Source organism: Sturnira hondurensis, unplaced genomic scaffold, assembly GCF_014824575.4.
Source record: "Sturnira hondurensis isolate 20B ecotype Veracruz unplaced genomic scaffold, ASM1482457v3 Scaffold0016184, whole genome shotgun sequence".
Classification (NCBI taxonomy): Eukaryota; Metazoa; Chordata; class Mammalia; order Chiroptera; family Phyllostomidae; genus Sturnira; species Sturnira hondurensis.
This window is the reverse complement of record NW_028088815.1, coordinates 3,750,271-3,774,059: the sequence shown is the minus strand read 5'-3', so window position 1 is coordinate 3,774,059 and position 23,789 is coordinate 3,750,271. Positions and strand designations below refer to the sequence as shown.

The following is a 23,789-nucleotide window of genomic DNA, read 5'->3' as shown; positions in this document are numbered from 1 at the left end:
TTGAGGTTCTTCCCATGCCATCTTTCAGGAAAGTAACCTTCTTCCCTCCTTACTTGGAAAGACTGCCTTGGATTACATGACCAAGCAAGGTACCAGCCCATTCCTCCAAGGGGCTTTTATTGGCTTCAGAGTCTATCTTAATTCCTTACAGCTTTCTGATGACATCCAAAGTCCAGGCTAGACTCCTTTGAGAATGTTATTCCAGACAAGATTTAGTTGTTAAAATCACAATTGGAAACTGGCTTTATGTATCCTGTTATGAAGAAATCAGATTCCTATTGGATTTATGCAAACAAACATATTGCTGTGGAAAGAATAATACTCATTGAGAGCTTCGAAGTTCCAGAGGGCTCAGATAGGGAGAAAAATATAAATGCCTTGATACCACATATGAAAGTATACTTTATCAAATTGCTTTAAGAAACAAAGTTTTCTTATGTCTGACAAATTATTAAAAATTTGCAATATTTTGCAACAAAAGTTATAAAAGCCACAATTATTTTCAGTTTATTATGTCCCGTAATTAATTTCTGTTCCCATAATCTTGATCATCTGCAAGCACCTCTGTAAGTCCAGTCATTTCACAGAGCTCCAGCAATCTTTACTCAGGTCAAAGGTAAGATCCAAAATCCATTCTCAGAAATATGCAGTTGTCCAAAACAAGTCCAAGTCCTCTCCATGGACCCCTCCCAAGATACATTTTTACAAATTCATTGAAACAAAATGATGACTTTTAATAAATGACAAAACTTAAAATAACATGGTTACAGAGGTGAGTACAATGCAATTGACAAAGAAATTTGCTTTCATGCAACATTTTAAGATGACTAAAATTAAAAATGAGAGTGTATCAGAACTCATAATCTCTAGAGCATCTACTTCAATAATAAAAATATGTGTGTACAATTAGGACATAATTATTATTCCTTTATTTGACAAAGTTTCCCATGTACTTTAAGCACATTAAATAGGCCTAATTAGTTCCAAAACTTCTCTTTTATAAAAGAAGGAGAACAAATCCACAAAGTATTCCAGGGGCCCACTCATTCTCAATTAAAAAGTCATTCTCAATGAAAAAGTCTCTTAAGATTTGAACTTTGGGAAGACTGTCAAACTTAACCAAAGGATTATAACATTAACTTTTTGTAAAACAACATATTTTTATGGTAATAAATTTAAAAGACAGTAATAAACTTAAAACCGGTTTTCACATCAATTTATCCAGACCACAGAATCCTATTTAACTTATGTGTTTACTTTCTTTAGGCCAATAAAATACTGCACCCTAATTGTGCCATCAGGAGGAAGAAAACACACCACATGTAATACACAGACAAACACATATAACATAAAGACCACACACATAAAGACTGAATACATAAAAACTCTACACAAAATATGACTTACTAATTTGGTAAGAGAACGCGTAAGATATTTTCATCTGCTTGTCTTTTTGCTTCTTCCCTCTACATAATCCTCCAGCTTTCCTTTTTTTCCTTTTAGTTTGCCCTTTTAACGCATCCAGAAATCAGGACACCTACTTTTAATTCTACTTCCTTCAAAACATATTGCCATAATTTACATCTTGAATTACTAAAGCCATATATTTCCCCTAACTTAAATGTAAGTATTTACCATTCTTTAGATTGTCGAATTCATGAATACATTTCCTAAATCTTATTCTGTTTACTAGACCTTTAGTAAAACAATTCTAATTAGTCTAAAATGTGACCTAAGCCTCTTTCCAAAGCAGAAACAAAAACAAAATCCAAAGCAAAGGCAAAATTTCGAGAAGGAAGTAGGACTAGCCTTAGAACCATACTCCTTATTTTTCTCTAACTTAAGCTCATCCTCTAGCTACCTTACTTTTGCTTCAGCTGCTGCTTCCTTTTCCCCCACACAGGTCCTCTGCAAGGCTTGTGGGAGCATTGGGGCCATCCCCCCAATACTGGTGCACTATCCCAGGATTACCCCAGCTATTTTCAGGATTACCCCTTGGACTTCCCTATTTGTCATGTTATCACATGCAGTATACTTGACAGGGGTATTTTCTGGAATATCCTGTTTGTGAGGCCAGTTGTAGGAGCCCGGAACTAGGAGCTGCTTAAGTGTTTGCAATATTCTGAAAAAATCACTTGGAGGACTAGCAGATGTGGACATGCCGTTTATCACTCAGGTTAAAGGGGAGTGCACCAAGGGCAGTGAGTCAGCAAGAGAGGCCATGCCTTCTCCAGCCATGCTATAACTGAGGCTCATTATAAGGGGTCCTAGACAAAGGTGGCACGTGTATGCAGGACTCTAAAACTACACTACCTCAGTGTATAGCTGCAGAAAGAAAAAGTCAGGAAGCCATCACAGGACAAGAAACTGCTTCCAAAAGGGGGTAAGGAAGGAGTTATAATCCGTTCCCAAAACAATACACATTTCTTCTGGCCAGCCCTCAGTTGGGGGTGCAGGGGGGACAAGGGCCATGTCCACTGACCCCACAATAGTTCTTCAGTATTTAACAGTGGAAGCTTTTATAGTTTTTCTTTTTTTTTTTTGTGGCTCTACCTTGGTATCTCAAACCCTTTTTTCACTAGTCACTTGCTTTGATCTGTATACAAAGTCAAATTTCTTCATAGATTTCTTTCTACCTTGCAAACCAATTGTAGGTGAGGGATAGGAGAGATGTGATGGCAGTCAGGTAAGGTATAATAAAAGCAGAAACAAAAGGAACAAGGAAATGGGAAAAAATGCAGTCCTGTGGCAAGGACCATGTGTCTTAAGGCAACAAAATAGAGTGTAGTGATGACCAAAGCTGGGGTCAGATGTAAAATGGAGAGATTAGGACTAGAAATAAAATTGTACTTTTGGAAGGAGAAGGATTTAGAAGGGAGACCATAAAACTCTAAATTAAGTTAAACTGTTTTTATTTAAAAGTTCTTACCGTGGATTTTAATCAGCCTAAGTCTTTCTTTAGAATTTACAGTCTTGATTTAGGATTTATCTGTTACTTCCTTAAAATGTTTAACATTTTAAGAACTTTCTGTGCTTGTAATTACTCAATTTGGGACATTTTGAAAGCAAGATTGTGCCCTAATAACACATAATGCTCTTTCATGTTATATCAGTAATAGTTTGGAGCTGGCCCTCTCTATTTAAGGCAAATTTCCAGAAGGAGATGCACTCAGTGAACTTTTAGATGAGTAATAAAGAAATTTAGAGAAGAAAGTGACCTTAAGGTTAATCAGATATTGTCCTCTTACAGCACATTGCTGTTTTACTGATAAGAATTCATTAATCTCATTTAATGAATCAAATCCCATTGAGATTCGGTGTATGCTCCAAGACTATATAAATGGCTTTGTCACTTTTTATTTTACTTTCATAAATGTATGCCTTATTTTCCCATCTGGATTATAAATGCTTTGAAGGCAAGTATTGAAGTATTTTATATCATATTACAGTGTCTAGTACAGAATATTGTGGGTATGAAATAAATGTGTTGAGTGAATTTCTTCTGGCTTTTCAGGATTTGTTAATGTTCTTCAGTTTTCCTATATACTACAAATTCTGCTTATTTAGAAAATTTTCTCTTATTTATTTCTCTACTGAAATTTTTCCCTTATTTAATACTTTTTTAAAAAGTTCTCACCTGAGGTTATGTTTTTATTGATTTTAGAAAGAGAGGAAGAGAAAGAGAGGGAAACACCGATGTGAGAGAGAAACATTGCCTCAAACATTGCCTCCCATATGCGCCCCAACTGGGAATTGAACCTGCAAACTTCTGAGGTACAGGATGATGCTCCAACCAACTGAGCCACCCAGCCAGGGCTATTTAATACTTCTTTTGAAGTCATCTTCCCTGCTTTTTTTAAATTGATTGATTGATTTGAAAGAGCAAGCAAAACATTGATTGATTTTCCCCTTATTTATGCTTTCATTGGTTGATTCTTGTGTGTGCCCTGACCAGGAATCAAACCTGCATCCTTGGCATATCAGGACAGTGCTCTAACCAAGCTACACATACCTTGGTGTATTGGGATGCTATAACTGAGCTACACAGCCAGGGCATCTTCCCTGATTCTTGAACATTTTTCCACACTATATTTTATCCCTTTGTATTTATTTTTTATTGCTTTGACTTGGCTTCCATTGCTTGATAGTAAGACTGAATTGAAAGTCTGCTTTCAACTTTAAAGCCTTTTCTTTTCTTAAGCCAACTCTTAATTGTGACAATTTTCGAAATTCAAGAAAGTTGAAAGAATAGTATAATGATCATCTGTGTATTCATCTAGACTCCTAGGGCCAGCAGTTGCTTATGTTTTTCCCTACTCGTTTCATCTATGTGTATATTTATATTTTTAGGGGTGAGTTTCATGATGTACTTTGCCCTTCATTAAAAACACATAAACTCATTAGCACCTCAGTTTCTTTCTCCTTTCTGTCAATTTTTTTTAATCCTTACCCATGGGTAGGCTTACTGATTTTAGAGAGAGAAGGAAACAGGTTGAGAGAGAGAGAAACATCTATGTGAGAAACATCAGAAACTTCAACAGGTTGCCTTCCATATGCACCCTCACCGGAGATCAGACCTGCAGCTCCTTGGTGTACAGGGTGATGCTCTAATCAACTGAACAACCCACCCAGGGCGTTTCAATTTTTGACATTTGTTCTACTGCCATATTACGAGGATTCAAATTCTTATAATGCTTTTGAAATGTTCTTCTTTCACTCTAAGGATCAATATTTAAAATAGAGTATTGTAAATGTAGCATATTTACAGATGTTGTAACTCAATCGTTTTATGTTAAAAGTATTTTAAACTACGTTTCTTAGCATGTTTTAAGTGAAATTATAATTCTTAAATTTTCAGATTTTTATAATGTAAACAAGGAAGAATGAACAAAAGTGCTACAAAAATAGTCAAGATGAACTGAATCTCAAAGGTGTGTTTTGAGTAGTTCACTAAACAACAGAAAAAGGTCCATAGTTTAGTGGTAATATTTATGATACATTAACTTTCCTGTAAAAGTAAGTGTAGAAAAGTGTCAGAATTCTGAGACAAGAAGGAAGAAAAGTAGAGGACTGAAGGCAGCAGACATTAAAAGTGATGGTAGTAACAGTTGAGTTTATTTTTTTTTGAGGCAGCAGTCCAGTTTTTTAACTTATTTGTCTTAAAGTAGAGTCAGCAGTCCCTAGTTCAAAACATTATTATGAGACTTGTGCTTGATTATCTTCCCTTTTCCTAGACTTACAGCAAAGAAGATGAGTAGCTATAAATGGTAGATCAAAAAGTGTATTGTCCTAATGTCCTTTAACAGAAGGAGAAGAGACTGGGCCTCTTACAGGAACCCTCAAGGCTATCCTTATGCTAATAAGTATTCAGATTCAGGAATGTCTAATTTTTCTAAAATAATAGGTAATAATAGCTACACTTACCTAGTCGTTTAAATTATACTAATTGTGTACCAGCTGTGGCCAGCTTCTGTGTTGTTTGCTATTTTAGTATTACCTTATTCTTTCATCACATTAAAAAATTATTATTTATTTAGGAGCTCATATTTATTAAGAATAGACATAGGATTTGAGATGAACTCAACTGTCTGACATAATGCTGCCTTCAAACTGAAGTTGTGTTCTCTATTTATGTGCTGTATGTTAAAATTAATTTTGTTTATAGGTGAAAGTTTTGTGAAATGTTTTTTGAATTTTGCTTTTTGGAAAAAATTTGTGAACAGCCCTTGATGTCTTGTAGACATTCTTATAAATCACAAAGCAAGGCTAAAACATGTGCTTGTTAGGTGGCCTTAACACCTTTGTTTTAGGAGTTGAATTTGAAACTATTTCACCAGATGAGGAGAAGTTGATAAGGTAAATTTAATGGGGATTTAAAACTAGATAAAATGCTAAGAAAACGGCTAAAAACTAATAATGTTCAAATAGGATAATAGGGAGAGAAAGGAGTATAGGGGCCTTTGGGCTATAGACTAAAATAGGGTTAGCATGGTAATCTATTAAAATGATAGTAAATTATATAAACAAAAGACTAGCATGGTTTCTGGAACAGAAATTTTCCTGGTGTATAGAAACTATTCAAGGACTTGCTGTAGATGTAGAGGGAGCTGGTGAGTTTGATTTCTGGGGTTTTGACAAAAAAATTTTTTTAAGGTTAAATTGGAATTTACAGTGGTTTGGGTTAACTTACATGCACAGTGGAGTACTGAATAAATCCATGGGGAAAACAGACTTCCAGGACAGGTGCTTGAGTCTAATTTGGATATTAAATTTAGTAGAGAATGAAAGTGAAATGTTTCATAGTATTAAGCTCCTATGTGTAATGCATGGTAAAGCCAAGGGAATATATTTCCAGAAATTCTCTTAAAGTTACATGAGAGCACAATCAATAAGTTAGTTTGGTCATGGACAAGTTAAGAGTATATTTAAGGAAAAACAACAACTATATTTTTGAGATGATGAGCTCTAAGCTATTGCTTATATTGGATTGACCAAAAAAATTGTTCAAATTTAGAGTAAGACTTTTTTTTTGTAAAATTTTAAAAATATTTTATTTCTTTGTTTTTAGAGAGAGGCGAAGGGAAGGAGATAGAAAGGGAGAGAAACACCAATGTATGGTTGCCTCTCACACATTCCCTACTAGGGATCTGGCCCCAACCCAGGCATGTGTCTTGACTGGGAATTGAACCTGCGGCCCTTTGGTTTGCAGATTGGCACCCAATCCACTGAGCCACACCAGCCAAGTAGAGTGAAAGACTTTTGTTTTTGAGTATATTTTATTTATTATGCTATTACAGTTGTCCCGATTGTTTTCCCTTTGCCTACCTCTGCCTGATACCCTCCAGCAATGCCCCCCTCCTCAGTTCATATTCATGGGTTGTACATATAAGTTCTTTGGCTTCTCCATTTCCTATCCTGTTCTTAACATCCCCCTGTCTATTTTGTTCTTACCAATTATGCTTCTTATTCCCTGCACCATTTTGACCTTTCTTCCCCTTCCCCCTCCCAGATGATAACCCTCCAAATGATCTCCATATGATTCTGTACCTGTTCTGGTGGTTTCCTTAATTTCCATTTGTTTGTTTTTTAGATTCAGCTGTTGATAGTTGTGAATTTATTGCCTTTTTAATGTTCATGGTTTTGGTCTTCATTTTCTTAGATAAGTCCTTCCTGTAATAATGGTTTGGTGATGATGAACTCCTTTAGCTTTATCTTGTCTGGGGAGCACTTTGTCTGCCCTTGTATTCTAAATGGAAGCTTTGCTGGATAGAGCAATTTTGGATGTAGGTCCTTGCCTTTCATGACTTCGAATACTTCTTGCCAGTCCCTTCTTGCCTGCAAAGTTTCTTTTTAGAAATCAACTTATAATCTTATGAGAACTTTGTAGGTGACTCTCTCTTCTTTTTCTTGCTGCTTTTAAAATTCTCTATCTTTAACCTTCAGTATTTAAATTATGATGTGCCTTGGTGTGTTCCTCTTTGGGTCCAACTTGTTTAGGACTCTCTGTGCTTCCTGGAATTGTATGTATTTCCTTCACCAAATTAGGAAAGTTTTCTTTCATTATTTTTTCAAATAAGTTTTCAATTTTTTGCTCTTCCGCTTGTCCTTCTGGAACCCCATGATTCAGATGTTGGCACATTTGGAGATGTCCCTGAGGTTCCTAAGCCTAACCTCATTTTTTTGAGTTTGTTTCTTTCTGTTTTGTTTGAATATTTGTGTCTTCCTTATGTTTTAAATCATTGGTTTGAATCCAGGCTTCCTTCCCTTCCCTCTTGGCTCTGTGTGGATTTTTATTTATTTCACTAAATGTAACCTTCATTTCTTCCTTTATTATTATTATTTTTTTGGCCATACTCAATGAATTCTCTGAACATCTTGACCATCAGTGTTTTTAACTGTACCTCTGATAGGTTGGCTATCTCTGTTTCGCGTAGTTTTTTTTCTGGGGTTTTGTTCTGTTCTTTCAATTGGGCCATATTTCTTTGTCTCCTCAATTTAACAGTTGCCCTGTGTTTGTTTCTGTGTGTTAGATAGAGCTGCTTTTATTCCCTGTCTTAGTAGTGTGGCCTGTGTAGAAAAGGCACCTGTAAATTTCATGGGGTGGAGCCTTAGATAATTGTCAGGGGGAGGCAGCCCACTTCACTGCTTTTTTGGTGTGTGGGGAGGGTTCAGAAAGGGGACAGTCTTGCCACCTGGCTTCTGGAGGCTCATCTGGCACTCTTCCTGTTTCCAGTCACTTCACCTCCTTCCTGTGTGTGACTGGCACCCTTCCAGCCGCTGCCCTGGTGGTGAATCCCACAGTGGGTGGGTTTGCATGTGTTCTATAACCATGCAGACCCTTTAAGCCTAGAAAATATGGCAGTTTCTTCTGCTGCCCCAACCCTCACTGGTTTTTGCAGCCAGAGGTAATGGAGATCATCTTCTTGTTACTGGAACCCTGGGTTGTGTGATCTGACCTTGGGCTAGGATCACTGTCTCCCAAGGTGTCCCTCCCAATTTTCATCTACCATACGTGAATGGGGGACTATATGTTTTGCCACTACCTTGCTGCACCACACTGCGTCTCCACAACTCTTCCTCTCCTAACCTGGATGAATGTGGTTTCTTTAAATCCTTGGACTTCCACGCAGCTTGATTTTCTGACAGTGGGTATTATTAGTTTTGAGGTCTGGTTGTAATTCTTTCTATGGTTGCACAGGGAGAGAAAACATGTCTACCTGCCTCCAACTTGACTTGAAGCCTCAAGACTTTTTTTTTCACCAAGAACTTTTGAACAACGTATTCACCATTTGTTCCACTACCTTTCGCCATCTTTCAGGCAACTTCATAATTCCATCTTCCCAAAACTTTTTATCTTTTTGAGCAATGAACTGCTCCAGGTGTTTTTTTCAGTCTTCCAGGAATTAATATTGTTTTTAATAAGAGAATTTTGTAAAGACCGAAATAGATGGAAATGTCTGGTGAATATGGCATTGAGTCAGAACTTCCAGCCAAGCTGTAACAATTTTTGCCTGGTCATCAAAGAAACATGTAGTCTGGTATTACCCTGATGGACGATTATGTGGTTTTTGTTGACTAATTCCAGATTCTTTTTTGGCATGCTGCTTTCAGTTCATTTAACTGGGATTAGTACTTGTTGGAATTAATTGTTTGGTTTTCCAAAAGGAGCTCATAGTAGAAGACTCCCTTCCATTCCTACCTTATACACAACATCACCTTCTTTGAATGAGGACTGGCCTTTGGTGTGGTTGGTGGTGGTTCATTTTGCCTGGCCACAATCTCTTCTGTTCCACATTATTGTAAATTATCCACTTGCCATTGCCTGTCCCATTGCCTGTCCCAATTTGTTTTAAAAATGGAGCATTTTTGTTACATGTAAGTAGAGAATCACATGGAAAAACATGATCAAGGTTTTTTTCACTTACCTTATGTGGAACCCAGATATCAAAGCGATTAACACAACTGAGCTAGTGCAGATGATTTTTGGTGCTCGATTTGGACATTTTGAGTGTGCCAGCTATCTCATGCATGGTATAACATTGATTGTTCTCAGTTAATGTCTTGATATGACTATCAACTCCAACTGGTCTACCTGACTGTGGAGCATCATCCAGTGAGAAATCTCCAGCACTAAACTTTGATAACCACCATTGACATGTTCAGTCAGTCACAGCATCTTCTCCATACACTACACAAATTTTTTATTGCATTCAGTTGCATTTTTACCTTTCTTGAAATAATACAGCATAATATGCTCCAAATATTGCTTATTATCTTCCATCTTCAATATTAAAATGGCTACATAAAAATTCACCAATTTTCGTAAGTTTTTTTAATGCACACTGATATGACAGTTGTCACAATACAGTCTGACAAAATTGTTTCCAGTGAAGTTAAAAACAACTAAGTGCTAGTAGAGCCAGTTTACAGAAAAAACCTGAACAAACTTTTTGGCCAACCCAGTAGAACATAGGTAAGAGGTGAATAGTGTCATTGAAGAATTATGCTTATGGCCAGAAAGGCTAATGAAAAGTAACAATGTCATTCTATATATATGTAAAACTATAGTGTCTAAACCATTCATTTTTCTTGTAATTCTCAATCACATACCTTTTAAGAAGGGTATGAGGGTAGGGCAAGGTCCTGAGAAAAGCAGCTGGCATGATCAAGGAGATAGGTGATTCAGAAAATTAAGACCTTTTTGTTTTGAGAGATTAAGATTCAGAGGAGATACGGGAGAAGTCAGAAAATGAGAATATGGTTTTCTCTCTGTCTTATAATCCTATAGCCAGAAGATGTACCATGAAACTTCAGAGAGAACATCATAGGCTACAGAAAAATTATTGCCTCATCATTTGGGAAGAAATGGAAGAAACTTTAACCATAAATTTATATGTCCTTGAACAATGTCCTAAAATTTTTCACATAGCATCAGGTCTTTAACCCAGTACCATGTTTTAGGTTTTCTAAGATTTAGATTTAAAGAACATGGAAAAATATGTTGGGCCTTGGTGGGTTAGCTAAATTGGTGAGGGCATTATCCCAGTACACCAAGGTCCTGTGTTAAATCTCTAGTCAGGGCACATACAAGAAGCAACCAATGAATGCTTTAAAAAATGGAACAACAAAATGATGTTTCTCTCTCCCCTTCCTTTATCCCTCCCTCCCTCCCCCTGCTCAAATCAATAAGTTAGAACAAAAATTTTTAAAGAAAAATGTTTGGCAAACATAGGTCAAGGATAGACTAGTAGTCAAATCCATCTTGCATATTGTTTTATAGGATCCTCAAACTGAGAACATCAAACTTCAGTACCAATAAATAGAGTTTTATTGGGATGCAACCATCTTTATTCACTTATATACTGCTAATGGCTGCTTTTTGCCCTACAGTGGCAGAGACTGGAGTCCTGCAAAGCCTGAAATATTTATTCCCTGGACCTTTAATAAAACATTTGCTAAACCCCTGGGTTAGACCCACAATATTAGAATTATTTTACAATTATTTTGCAAGGTAAATAAAACATTGTAGTGACATGAGCAAAGTGTTATGTGTATGAAGAGGTACCGAGCAGCATTTTATACTTTTCTGTTACTATGCTAATACAGTAGCCATTACCCTCTTATAACTATTTAAATGTAATTAAAGTTAAATTTTCATTAATTATTTTACATTTTACAGTATTTATTTGAAAAAAATCGCCATGTAAGTAGACCTGCACAGTTCAAACTCATGATGTTCTAGCATTGGCTATATTGTCTCTCTCTCTCTTTTTTGGTTATATATCATCATACTCTTTATTTTTTTCCATTTTTATTGTATTTTTCCATTACTATTTATTCCTTTTATACTATTCCTCCCCCAAGCAATCACCACACCATTGTCTATGTCCATGATTCCTTTTTTTTGCTCAAATCCTCCACCCCTTAACATACCCCCACACCCCTGAGCTGTCATCCTGGCCTCTGTCTATGAGTCTGTATATATTTTGCTTGTAAGTTCAGTTTATTCATTGATTCCACATACAAGTGAAATCATATGGTATATATCTTTCTCTGGCTGGCTTACTTCTTTTCTTTTTTTTTTTCTTTTACCACTCAGACTGCATTCTCTTCCTCTTACTCTTCCAAAGGAAGAGAAGAATGATCATCAATGGCTATTGGCAGTTGCAAAAACACCACCAAAAGCTGGCTTCACACTTAGGAGAGAACACTGCACCTCCTCCTCGTGGTTTTGGGTGCTCTACATGCTCAGAGACATGTAACAAACTATAGAAATGATCCCTGAAAGTATAGTCTTCTGACTGGCTTATTTTACTTCGCATAATGTTCTCCAGGTCCATACATATTGATGCAAAGGATAACAATTTTTTCTTTGTTTATGGCCAATTAGTATTACATTGTGTAAATGTCCCATAGTTGTTTTATCCACTCATCTATTGATGGACACCTGGGCTGCTTCCATATCTTGGCTATTGTAAATGAATATAGCAGTGCTTATGTTCTTTCAAGTTAGTGTTTTGGGTTCCTTCAGTTATAGTCCCAGAAATGGGATCACTGGGTCAAAAGACAGGTCAATTTTTAATTTTTTGTGGTATATCCATACTGCTTTCCACAGTGGCTACACCAATCTGCATTTCCACCAACAGTACAAAAGGGTTCCCCTTTCTCCACATCCTTGCCAGCACTTATTTGTGGATTTCTTGATGATAGCCATTCTGACATGTGTGAGATGATACCTTATTGTACTTTTAATTCCTATTTCTCTGATGATTAGTTATGTTGAGCATCTTTTCATACAACTGTTGCCCATCTGTATGTCCTCTATGGAGAAGTGTTTATTCAGGTCCTTTGCCCATTCCTGATTTATTAATTGGGTTAATTTATTAATTAACTCCTTATAAGGTGCATTGGCGACTATGTTCTCCCATTCTGTGGGTTGTCTTTTTATTTTATTGATAAAATACTGCTATAAGCATCGTCCAAGATTTTGCTGCCTGTGTTTTCTTTTATGGAGGGACTCTGCCCACACAACTCCCATGCCGCCGCAGATAAGAGTAAGTCTACCAAGACATGATCTGCTTGGGGAGGAAAGGCTGACCAGTCTCTCAGAGGAGAAAGGCCTGGAGCCTGTTTCTCAATGGGCTTTTACTGGGTTTAGTTTGCTAGGAATACAGGGCATGTATGTAAAGCTCATCAGTCATTGTCATGCAGTAATGATCAAGAAATAGATAACATTCACAGAACTATAAGGGCTTATTCTGAGCCAGGGTCAGAGAGAGTGAGGCCAAAGAGCCTAAAACTTTGGGAAACAAACTCTTTTTGTGTTTGGACCCTTGACATTTAAATTGAAGGCATTCTTAGCAAAGCAGGTTTCACAGGATTTTACGCATTCTCTCTTAGGCCTGATTGCTGTGCTCCCCATACTCCTGGCTAGGAACCGCCCATTCTGGCACAGGACTGCACCCTGCCTTCAGCATCATTTTAGGCTTAAGTCAGGTGGGGGAAGTAAGGCAGCCAAGAGATTAGGAGACTTCTTACAGATAGAATGAGGACTCAGGCTCTGTCAAAGCCCAGGGGTGAGGTTTTTTTGTCCCTCCATAATCCCCTAATTCCTTCCTTGATGGCCCCTTCGTGACTTTGCCTGTTTTAGGTGGTTCCTTCCTTGAGGAATCTTAACCATCACTGGCTAACCAGCCATCTTCCAGTGGCCAAGCAAGGTAGAGTAAAAAAGGCAGAGGCTGCACCCTTACCTGGAGGATAAGTTTTGTCTCCTTAGTGGCTTATGGTCCCAAGGTCTTTTTACTCAGCCTTAGCCATGGAGGGTTACAGCTTCTGAAACCAGGAAAGATTGTTCCCAACATTCTTCTATGATTTTTATGGTTTCAGATCTGACATTTAAGCCTTTGATTCATTTTAGGTTTATTTTTGTGTGTGGTGTAAGAAAGTTTCATTTTTCTGCACATATCTGTCCAGTATTCCCAACAGCATTTATTGTATAAACTATCTTTAGAGAATTTTATATGCTTGCTTCCTTTGTCGAATATTAGTTGACTATAAATGTGTAGGCTTATTTCTGGGCTCTCTATTCTGTTCCATTAATCTATGTGTCTGTGTTTATGCCAATATTATGCTGTTTTGATTACTATGGCCTCATAGTATAGTTTAATGTTATATAGTGTGATTCTTCCAACTTTGATCTTCTTTCTCAGTATCACTGTTGCTGCATAGGGCCTTTTGTAGTTCCATATAAATTTTTGAAATATTTGTTCTAGTTCTGTGAAATACATCATCAGAATCTTGAATTGAGTTGAATCTATAGATTGCTTTGGGTAGTTTGGACATTTCAATGATGTTAATTCTTCCTTCCATTAACATGGTTATGTGCTTCCACTTAGTGGATCTTCTTCAGTTTCTTTCTTCAGTGTCTTATAATTTTCCAAGTACAGGTCTTTTACATGCTTGGTTAGGTTTATTCGTAGGTATTTTATTCTTTCTTATTTATCTTTAGAGGGGAAGGGAAGGAGAGAGGGAGAGAAATATCAATGTATGGTTGCCTCTGGTGTTTCCCCTGCTGGGAACTGGCCTGCAGCCCAGGCGTGTGCCCTGACTGGGAATCGAACCGCGATCGTGTGGTTTGCAGGCCCGCGCTCAATCCACTGAGCTACACCATCCAGGGCTTGTGTTCTCGTTTTCATTTGTTTCAAGGTATCTTTTGATTTCTTTCTTGATCTCATTGTTGACCCATTCATTAAAAACATGTTATTTAACTTCCATGTCCTTGTGTGTTTTTCAGTGTTCTTCTTATGATTGATTTCTAGTTTCATAGCATTGTGGTCAGAGAAGATGCTTGATACGATTTCAGTCTTCTTAGATTTATTGAGACTTGTTTTGTGTCATAGCATGTGGTCTGTCCCCAAAAAACATTCCATCTGCACTTGAAAAGTATGTATACTCTTTTGGGATGAGATGCTCTGAATACATCAATAAAATCCACTTAATCTAGTGTGTTTAAGGTCTCTATCTCCTTGTTGATTTTCTGTCTGGAATATTGATCCATTGAAATTAATGGGTGTTAAAATCCCAGATGGTGTATTTCTGTCAGTCTCTCCCTGTATGTGCATCAAGATTTGCTTTAAATAATTTGCTTCTCCTTTATTGGGTGTGTAAATGTTTACTATGGTTGTATCCTCTTGTTGGATTGTTCCCTTTATCATTATGTAGTGCCCTTCTTTGTCTCTTACTATAGTCTTGGCCTTACTAAAATCTATAGTCTTTAGTCTTCCTAAAGTGTATTTTGTAGGATGTAACTATTGCTACTCCAGCTTTTTATTCCCTTTCCATTTGCATGAACTATCTTTTTCCATCCTTTTACTTTTAGTTGTTGTGTGTCTTGCGATCTGAGGTAGGAGACTATTGGAGGCAGCATGTTCATGGGTATTGTTTTCTTATCCATTCAGCCCCTCTGTCTTTTGGTTGGAGCATTTAAGCCATTCACATTTAAGGTGATTATTGCTAGATACATATTTAGTGCCTTTTTATTTTTAGACTGTTTTGGTGTGTCTTTTTTTTTCTTTCTCTTTTTCTTCTTTAATCAATCCCTTTAACATTTGTTGCAGTACACATTTGGTGTTAACAAACTACTTTAGTGTGTGTGTGTTGGGGGTGGGAAATGCTCCTTATTTCTCCTTCAGTTTTAAATGATAGCCTTGCTGGGTAAAGTAGACTTGATGTAGGTGCTTGCTTTTCATCACCTTGAGTAGTTTGTACCACTCCTTTCTGGCCTGTAATGTTTTCTGTTGAGAAATCAGAATACAGACTAATTGTTGTTCTCTTCTATGTAACTACCTTCTTTTCCCTTGAATCTTTTAGGATTCTCTCTTTGTCTTCAAACCTTTCATTTTAATTATGATGTGTCTCAGCGTAGTCAAGCATCTCTGGATCCAAATCATTAGGAACTCTTATGAGCTTCCTAGATATGTGCCTTTCTTTCACCAGAATGTTTTTGGTCATTATTTCTTCAAAAAGGTTCTCAATTCCTTGTACTTTCTCTTCTTATTTGGTATTCCCATGATACAGATGTTGTTATGCTTCATTTTGTCCCCAAGATTTCTTAAACTCACCTTATTCTTTTTAATTTGTTGTTGTTGTTGCTGCTCTGCTTGGATTATTTTTTTCTATGTTGTCTTCCAAATCACTGATTCAGTTCTCTGCTCCATCTAACCTATTTATTCCCTCCAATGTATTGTTTATTCCAGTATATTGTTTATTTCATATATTACATTCTTTATGACTGGTCCTTTGTAATGGTTTCTGTGTCTTCTTTCATGCTGTTGAGTGGTGTTTTAATTATTACTCTAAACTCTCTGATAGATTTCTTCCCTCCATTTCTTCTAAGTTCTCCTTCTGGAGGATTCTTTCATTCTTTCATTCGAGGCCTGTTCTTTGTCTTTCCAATTTGGCTGCTGCTTTGTGTTCCTATGTGTTAGGTAGATCTTCAAGACTGTGGTGTAGGCCTATGTCACACCCTGCCTGTGACTGGCCCAGGGCAACCTATTTGGAGCTATCAGTGATCCACTGTTTGTGGTTCCCTTTGCTGAGGTTGGGTGTGTGCAGGAAGAACCAGACTGTCCACCAAGGTTGGCTTTAACCAGCACCGGGCCTGGATAGGGTCAGCTAGTCTCAGAGTTCTCAGAGATCCACCTCTGTCTATACACTTTCTGTTAGGCTTAAAGAGTGAAAGTCTTCCCACTGTATTCCTTAGCAACAAGGCTTAAATACCACAGGGTGAGGCAGAGTAATTCCTGAGTCAGGGCTACTCCTTCACCTCAGGCTAATGCCACTTGGAGGGGAGTGGTCTGCCTGGGAAAGATGGCTCCGGCAGTATGGGGAATGACCCAGCACAGGGACCCTGGATCCTGGTGGCTGTACTAAAAGAACTAGAAGTTCTCTCTTCAGAGCCACAGAATATATTTGTATTCAGGCATATAGTAATGCTTATCTTTTTAGCTAAAATGACCAGTGGTATATAGTCTTGAGTATTTCATGCAAAGAGACACATTTTCTTTATGTGTTTGAGGTAGTGTTGCCATTGAGTTGTCATTTCATTTGAGTAGAATTTTAGGGGTTATATATGATACTGTTTTCAGCTCTCTCTATAAAGGCTAATGTCTTGTCTTCTGTCTTACAACATGAATCTTGAATAAGCATTTTATGACATAACCAGGAGTGTCAACCTTTTGGTATCTGGGCCACACTAGAAGAAGAGTTAGTCATCTTGGGCCACACATTAAATACATTGTAACATGGAACCACAAAAAATAGCCTTGTAGTGTTTTAAGTAAATTTATGATTATTTGTGTCAGGCCACATTCCTAGCCATCCTGGGCTGCATGTGGCCCATAGGGCACAGGTTGGACACCTGTGGGCCATAAGCAGTGTAGTTTGGGCATTCTCAATTGTGAATATTATAAAATGTATTTGGTTTTATTTAGTATTAATAAAGTACTTTGTAAGTGTTAGCTCACCAATACCCCAATAAAGTAAATAGTGTTATCCCCATTTTGCTGATAAGAAAATTGAAGCACCCATAAGGAAACTGTGATTAATAACGACCAAAGTCACATGAGTAGTAAGTGGAATTTGAACTCAGGCAAACTGGCCCCAGAGTCTGTTCTTTTTCCTGTATGTTTTGCTGCTTTTCCCATGGCAGTGTATTATTTGTTTTTTATGTAATACATGAAACATCTTGTCTTGCTTTGGAATGTTAACAAGTATAAGAGGACAGCTGATAACACTAGTGAATGAGATCAAAATGACAGATGTGGCTCTGTGCCATTTCAGGGTGCCTCATGATCAATCACAGACTCCAGCAGCAGCCATAGCAGACTAACTCTATAAAAATAACTTGTCCCAAATACAGAGCTCATTTTTAGTTGTTTTTGATTAGCACACAAATTATTTACTGTCCTCTTCAAGTAAAGAATTCTGACATGAATAACAGTGAGCCTGAAATGAGAGAGTGGGTATGTGTTTTGAGTTCTGTGGAGAAGAAGAACCTGAAACATACCCTGAAGAATTTTGGGAGCTTCAGTGGGAAGGTGTAGTTTTACATTAGCTTGCATTTCCTAGGAAGCTAATACAGCTTTTTTCCCCTTCCCCATTGCTGAACTTGATCTGGTAAATTTCTTTGCTGTTATTACCATGTATCAGCATTCTCAAATTGATCAAAGCAGCCCTCCAAAATTACCTCATTTTGTCACTGTCCATTTCCTGTCTGCTTAAGAGTACGCAAGTGCATGGGATTGTATTTATAGTTTAGTTGATATAGAAAGTGCTTTACTACTTGGTAGCATGTCTTCATTGCATTGAGAATGTTTTGAAAATTGTTTTAAAAGTAAATACTGTTTTTGTGCTTCAGAATGAAATACTGAGTTTGAGCTAGGTTTTTATAAATATATATATAGATGTGGTAAATCATTTAGTTAAAAATATTTAATTTTTTAGAAATTTTAGAACTTAAAAAGCATTTAGAAAATATTGGAGACATTTGCACCTCTAATAATTCAGCTTTGGTGTAATTTGAATACATATAAATCCCACTTGGTGAGTGGTTTTATAAGAGAATTGTTTAGAGTGAGTTGGATATCATAAAATTTCACATTTCAAACATATCAAATTCTTTTTAAATCCCAAGCAGACTCAAGTTTTGATCTTCAGTTGTTTATATTCTGATTCTGTGTTTCCTTATTTTCAGGCTGAAATAGAGCTGTTTGTTAACAGGCTTGACTCAGTGGAATCAGTTCTTCCTTACGAATATACAGCGTAAGTTTTTCAGCTTGTTTTTTTTATAAAATTTTACACGACTCATCAGAATTTTATGCATTTAGAGCTTTATATGTCCCACAGTTACAAATAAACTCATGAGCTTTTAAAAATGTGTGACTAGGTAGATTGAGTGTCCACTTGCAGTCCAAAAGGTTGAAATGTTGACTCCTGTGAGAGCACATGCTTGGGCTGTAGACCAGGTCCCAGGTTGGGAGTGTGTGAGAGGCAGCTGATCAACATTTCTCTTGCATATCCATTCACATCATTGTTTCTTTCCCTCTCTTTCTCCCTCCCTTCTCCTCTCAAAATAAGTAAATAAAATCTTTTTTTTATAAATATAAATCAGTGTTGATGTAAACTTTAGATTAAAAAAATGTTCAGGTCCTGGAAACATTTTAAAATGGGCATTCTTTATTACTATAATGTAAAATGTGATCTTTTTATGTCTCTTTGCAATACAATAGAAGCATGAACTAAAAACAGTGGATTTCCTTTTTCATCTGGATAAAAAACCATTTTGTTTTCTTTAAAATTTTTAATAATAAAAGCTCACACATTTTTAAACAAAATCCTTCTATGCCACATAATTGGTCCCCAGACATAATTACTTTAATATCTGCTCCTACATTTTTATCTGCATAGTCTAATGTATATAACCTCATTTATTTATACATTTTATTTTTTTCCATCTCTTTTTTTTTTTTTTAAATATTTTATTTATTTATCTTTCGAAGGGAAGGGAAGGAGAGAGGAGAGAAACATCAATGTATGGTTGCCTTTCGTGCATCCCCTGCTGGGAGTTGGCCTGCAGGGAACTGGCCTGCAACCCAGGCATGTGCCCTGACTGGGAATCGAACCGCTTATTTATACATTTTAAATGAAATAGATTCATACTATTATATATGATTTGCATCTTGATTTTCTCACTGAGTCCGTTGTGGGTATCTTTTCATGTTATACACAACTACTTCAGTCTTTTTAGTAGCCATTTTTTATTCCTTTGTGGAGATTTTATGTAGTCCATGTATCATTTATTTCACTGATTCTATATTTCTGAACAGTTGATTATTTCCATTTTTTATATTATAAAAATGTTGCATTAATATCCTTTATTCATTTGATATGGTATGTAAAACATAGTTTTTAAATTTTTGTTGGCTTCTAAATTTCTCTGGTATCTAACACTTTAGAAAACAATATTTGTTTACTATAGGAAAAAAGTACACACAAAAGTAAGACTATCCTATAAGATTTATATGCTTAAATTTTTATGAGAAGAGAGTACAAGTTTATGAATAGATGAACCATAATTTATATTAAACTATTGGATACTTTGAGTGCTTTTTCTAGTTTCTCTTTGTTTTACTATGTAAGTAAACATTTCTCCTTAAATCTTTGTGGATATTCCTGGGAAAACTCAATGGATCTCTCATATCCAGTATAGATAGAGAGTCTTCATTTGGGGCCTTCCTGGTCCCAGTTTTTTTATCATCTTCCTCTTAAGAATCTAGCTAATCTATAGCCATCACAATGCTGGTCTGAAGTACTCCCATATTATTGCAGAGTGAACACAGAACTGCCCCTTAATTTTTAATAGCAAAATTAAAAATAGGCTGTAATGTTTGAATAAAACTTTATTAAAATCTGGTTAGTAATACAAAGGAATTAACACAGAGAGAAGCTTAAGGTTGACAGGTAATGACTTTTCCACCACTCCATTCTCAGAGTGTCTGTCTAGTCGTGCTTCTCACACTAGGATGTGTTGTCCAGTGTATCCGGATGAGGTAGAAACCCACGGAAAATTGTCATATTTATTATATGGATTAGATTTGGATTAGAAATTTATGACAAAAGGAAATAAGTGATGTAAAATTCACTTGAAGAATAAGGATGTAAATTCTTTTATCATTGAAATGGACAAAAATAAATTATAATGTATCATTTTTAAAAATTCTATAATTTACATCTCAATAAAAGTATTATTTAGAAATCAAAAGATTCTAAAGCATAATTTGCAGATGTTTTGGGGTTTTTGTTTTGGGTTGATTTGGTACATGGAACTTGGAGTATGAATATATTTCTTACTCATCTGTTAGAGGTACTGTAATGATCATTACCTAATCTGCCATCAGGATTGCCTAGGAGTTCATTCCATTGTTTCCTTTTATCTTTAACAATTTAAATATGTTTTCCCTCAGGTTTGACTTTTGCCAAGCATCTGAAGGAAAACGCCCATCTGAAAATCTTGGTCAGGTACTATTTGGGGAAAGAATTGAACCTTCACCATATAAGGTTTGTATTTACTGTTATAAGTTATTTAATTGTATTTTTTTTCTTACAGAAAATCCAGAGATAACTTGGCTCTCATAGCTAAAGAGAAATTCATTTCTCTCTTGCATTCTGGAATAGTTTTTTTAAAGTTACAGTTTAGAAGGATCCCTTCCCTTCTCAGGATATGTCATGATAAATTTGTCTTAACAAAAACTCATACAACCAATATTATAAATGATAAGGTGATAGCCTAAAGGACAGTGCTCAGACCCCCCCCCACCTCACTTTATAGAGGGACCTGGAACCCAGCCTGTAGTTGTGAAAAGTTGCCCCAGCTGCCCCACATCTCCTTCCTGTCTTTGTGCATGGTGTCCATAGACTCTCTGTGTTAGCAAATACAGCACTATGATTTCTTCATTGGATTCTTGGGAAGCCAGCCTTTCTATTTTGACCATTAAAAGTGTGTTTGGAACATCTTTGACGTACTTTTAGGACATTAGTTAAACTAATCTAAGCTAAATTATTCTATCCTTTAAATCTGTAATAGATCTTTTAAGCCTATTCTTCTGCATTGCATATTCCCCAGCTCATTTTATATCTGTTATGCTGCTACCAAAGAATAATGGTCTCTTTCTTTTAGAAAAATTAAGCTGGTTTACAATAATACTGTAATCACCATATAATAAAATAAATAGTACAGAAGAACATAAAATGAAAACTAAGTATTCCACTCTTCTCCCAGTTTCACATCAGTTTCTCAGTTATTCTTTCCTAACATTTTCTATACACTCAAAAGGATATATAAATAAAATGAGAGATATTCTACACAGTGCATTTTTCCTTGAATTCTCTACATTGGGCATCTGTTCAAATGTGCACTCCTTTTATTGGCTTGACCCCAGGTTTTATTTACCAGTCTGACAGCTTCCTCTCTTGGCTTCACATTCTTCTCTTCTGTGGCTTAGACCCCATGGTTAGCTGCCTTCCCTGCTTTCTCACTAAGCACTCTCATCTATCTCTCTTGGCACCTGATTACTGTGAGCATCTGTCTAGCAAATCCCCAGGCCTAGATTAGTCCCATTGGCCCTCTTAACTCCTTCCAGCACTGTACCTACATCTGAAGCTCTGGGAGAAAAGACCCATAATTGTGTACATTTAATCCACTGCAAGTTTGCAGTTTTAAACTATACATATATCCTCTTAAAATATTCTTATTTGAGATTTTCTACCCTAAAGATGATAGTACTTTTTAAAATTTTATAAAGACAACAGATTTGAAGGACTAATCGGATGAAGTCCCTGGGAAAGATGGAACTCAAAGTGTGTGCACATATTGAGTAGGGCAAGCATAATAATTGTGTAATATCTCCCTGATATGTTTTCAAAGATTACTTTAAAACTCATTGCATTCTCTTTTATAGAAGAAGGTAAATTTCAGGCATATTTATTAAGTAGTATGGTTAACTTAAAAAATACTCCTACGGTTGCTCAACCCTGTCCTTCTGTTTATCTCTTGGCCTTGAGAAATGATGGAAGGGAGAAAGAACATTCATACCACCTTTAATGAATTTGGGTGATAGCAGGTCTCTAGTAGTAAACAGACTTTAATAGCAGTCAACGTGGAAGACCAGCAAAATATTCAAACCAGTGGAGAAGTTCTATCCCTTTGGGGCAGACTGTAAAGGCAGATTACTTCCGGACTTCCACCAAGATGGAGGCATAGGTGGAAACACTGTGCCTTCTCCCACAACCAAGTTTGAACACAACAAAGGTTTGGAGAACAAAGACACAGCCAAAGAACAGAAAATTGAATTATATGGAAGTCCGACAACAACGAACCGTTCAACCGAGACTGGTAAGGGGCGGAGCCAGCAGCAGAGCAGGGTTGGGCAGTAAAGATCCCCCGACCCATGCGCGCAGGCAACCCGGGTAGCATCGGGGTGCAGGGCAGATTGACCACGGTCGCACATTTGCGCACAGTGAGACGGACCGTGCAGGCCCCAGCAGGTGAACCCAGTGGCAGAGGGCTGACAGTGGTGGCACATTCGAGTGCAGTGGGACGAAACGCATGGGCCCCGGTGACGGTGGCAGCTGTGGCCGCAGCAGCAGGAGGCAGCAGACCCGGCCGCCATTGCTCCTCTTTGACCCCGTCCCCACATACAGCCTCACAACCCAGCGACTGAGTTGCCCTGCTCTGGGTGAACACCTAGGGCTCTGATCCTGATACGTAACAGGCACGAATAGTCCAACAGATGGCTCAAGAAGAACTCAAAGCCCCAGAGCCAATAACTCTAAGTGACCGAGAAATTGCCAGCCTCTCAGAAGCACAATTCAAGACACTATTTATCAGGATGCTCACAGAACTGGTAGATTATAGTCACAAATTAGAGGAACATATGAAGGCTAAACTAATTGAAATGAAGGGAAATGCACAGGAAACCAATAGTGATGGAAAGGAAACTGGGACTCAAATCAAGGGAGTGGACCAGAAGGAAGAACAAAACATCCAACCAGAAAAGAATGAAGAAATGAGAATTCAAAAAAATGAGGAGAGGCTTGGGAACCTCCAGGACATCTTTAAACGTTCCAACATCTGAATTATAGGGGTACCAGAAGGGGGAAAGAAACAGCCACGAGTGGAAAACGTATTTGAACAAATAATAAAGGAGAACTTCCCCAGTCTGGCAAAGGAAATAGACTTCCAGGAAATCCAGGAAGCTGAGAGAGTCCCAAAGAAGTTGGACCCAAGAAGGAACACACCAAGGCACATCATAATTACATTAGCCAAGACTGAAATGAAGGAGAGAATCCTAGAAGCAGCAAGAGATAAGGGGACAGTCACCTACAAAGGAGTACCTATCAGACTGTCAGCTGATTTCTCAAAAGAGACCTTACAGGCAAGAAGGGGCTGAAAAGAAGTATTCCAAGTCATGAAATCCAAAGACCTACAGCCAAGATTGCTTTATCCAGCAAAGTTTTCATTTAGAATGGAAGGACAGATAAAGTGCTTCTCAGATAAGGTCCAGTTCAGGGAGTTCATCATCACCAAGCCCTTATTATATGAAATGCTAAAGGGACTTATATAAGAAAAAGAAGATGAAAAATATTAACAGTGAAAGGACAGCAAACTCATAGTTATTAACAACCACACCTAATACAAAAGCAAACTAAGAAGACAGCTAGATCAGGAGTGG

General features: G+C 37.1%; 1 protein-coding gene and 1 non-coding gene across 3 annotated transcripts in view; one reads left to right on the top strand and one right to left on the bottom strand.

Moving 5' to 3' along the window:
- Positions 1 to 23,789, top strand: part of TM9SF2 (transmembrane 9 superfamily member 2) — an 85,684-nt gene that overhangs the window by 8,840 nt on the left and 53,055 nt on the right. For both annotated transcript variants that reach the window (XM_037065808.1, XM_037065809.1), the window contains exons 2-3: positions 18,254 to 18,321; positions 20,523 to 20,616. In XM_037065808.1, coding sequence (XP_036921703.1) covers positions 18,254 to 18,321; positions 20,523 to 20,616 — 162 coding nt within the window. The remainder of the gene's footprint in view (positions 1 to 18,253; positions 18,322 to 20,522; positions 20,617 to 23,789) is intronic.
- LOC119000723 (small nucleolar RNA U3) lies at positions 11,591 to 11,797 on the bottom strand. The gene has a single exon (XR_005069389.1). It is a non-coding gene; the product is annotated as a small nucleolar RNA U3 (small nucleolar RNA).